Source organism: Cariama cristata, unplaced genomic scaffold (assembly GCF_000690535.1).
Source record: "Cariama cristata isolate BGI_N322 unplaced genomic scaffold, ASM69053v1 scaffold23852, whole genome shotgun sequence".
Lineage (NCBI taxonomy): Eukaryota > Metazoa > Chordata > Aves > Cariamiformes > Cariamidae > Cariama > Cariama cristata.
In genome coordinates, this window is record NW_009604746.1 from 16947 (window position 1) to 18793 (window position 1847).

The following is a 1847-nucleotide window of genomic DNA, read 5'->3' on the forward strand; positions in this document are numbered from 1 at the left end:
CTTCACTTTCTGTAAATCAAAGCCCAGCATAGTTGCAAAACTGAAGGAAAAGCTGGCAGACTCCCTATCAGCACATCAGTTTCTCTTCTTTAAATATCAAGAAAGTTAAAAGTAATAGTTGAGGCACATGTGATTTTTATGCAGAAGTATAGAAGTATTTCAAATAAGTAGACTAAAACATCAGTACGTCTTTTAACTTCTTTAAAAAAAGACATAGGTCACAGGTCCATGATCACAGTCACAGATCGCAGTCACCGCAGCCTTACTGGACTGCTTTTTTTTTTTTTTTCCCCAAGATGAAAAAGAAATTGGTTCACAGAACATACCACATCTACTTTATACTGCCACTTCACATAGTCCGTGTTTAGTCAAAGCAAAGTAAAAACTCCTGTTCCAAGGCAGCCTGAAAGCATTCTGCTACCCTCAACCGTGAATGATTTCTTCGGTGAAGACAGCTCCAGTGAACCCAGTAACTCAGCGCGAGTCCGTCTGGCTGAACTGACCCAGGCGTTGCACGCAGAACTTACATCAAAGTGCACTGACAACGAGCTTTTGAGAATAAGTCCGTACCATAAACGCTTGTGCTTGAACCTACTTTTATAGCTATGGTTATCGTTTGTGTTACGAGGCACTGCATATATATGTGGAGTTAGTCATCTAATGCACTTAATACTTCTCAGCTGAGGACTATTGCAGCTTTACCCTATGTCTAGGTGTGATTATACTTTGGTTTGCTTTACCACAGTAGCGTTGCACTAGCAGTACAGCTGATGCTAAAGAGAAGGCTGAAAACACTGCAGGCTGGAGGACTGAGAAAACCAACCCGCTTCTTTACTTCTTTTCATGCTTCTTGGTTAATTTTCCTCTTTCTAGCTGGAGGCTCGTACCGCTGTTTGTTCGCTTCTCCTTTTGCTGGCTCTCCTGGGAGACTTGCTGCACTGCTCGGAGGATAGCAGTCTGCACAATCTGCTTGCTGGCGTTCTGCAGCTTCACTTCGTCTTGCTCCGTCCCCGGCTTCTCCCCTGCCAGAGCCGAACGACAAAGAAAGGGAACTGAGCATTTGTGGCTACTCTGGAAACACCTGAAGGATAGAAAAAGAGGAGGGGAAAAAAAGCCCCACCAACCCACAGAGTGCTTGGGAACAGTTTATTATACAGGAAACCTGCTAGTACGGAAGATGAAAAAGTGGGGTGGAAAGTGCCTCCGGGTGCTCAGCGCCGCAGGACCGAAAGGAGGGGGAGGCTTTGAGTCAAGGAGCTCAGCGCCCCACGGCCCAGCCCTGGGCACGGCTGCCAACCAGCACAGCTGCATCTTGCAGCAAGAGGGGGAAGGAGGGTTTTCTCATCCAGCTCTGAATCACATCCTTTTTGACTGGAGCTGTGCTTCTTCATTTTGCAAGCCTGACATGTACTCCCTCACCACCACCCAGAGAAAAAGCTGTTTCATTAACATTTCTATTTACTTTTACTTCAGATTAAAAGCCCTCATCCATCAAATGCCAATTGACTTCAAGGTACAAAATTTTGTTAAGTCTCAGTTTATTGATCCTTAGCTACATTTGCAGAAATATTTGCAAAAGCTTTAAAAAATGCTCAGCTTGCTAAACAAAAAACAGAAAAAAATCCCCACAACATGGTCTATAGCAACCTGACAAATAGGTATTTCTTATGTGACACTGCCTTGTTTTGCCGGAGTGCTAAAATCTGGAGAAGAACAAAGTAATGTTTCTGACCCAAACCCTTCTGTGGTTCTGGGATTCCGTCATCTGTGAGCCCAAAACAACCACCAGCAAAATGATCAAAGCTTACTCTATGAGAAAGAAAGAACTCATTATCTCCCACGTTTCT

The 1847-nt window shown here is 44.2% G+C and overlaps 1 protein-coding gene across 1 annotated transcript; it reads right to left on the reverse strand.

Annotated features, from left to right (window-relative positions):
- Positions 1 to 831: 831 nt before the first annotated feature.
- Positions 832 to 1022, reverse strand: LOC104154825 (chromosome unknown open reading frame, human C18orf42; the record flags this gene model as incomplete). The annotated part of the gene is made up of 1 exon (XM_009695730.1): positions 832 to 1022. A coding segment is annotated over one exon (191 nt), but the record flags the coding sequence as incomplete, so codon positions are not given.
- Between the last annotated feature and the right edge of the window lie 825 nt (positions 1023 to 1847).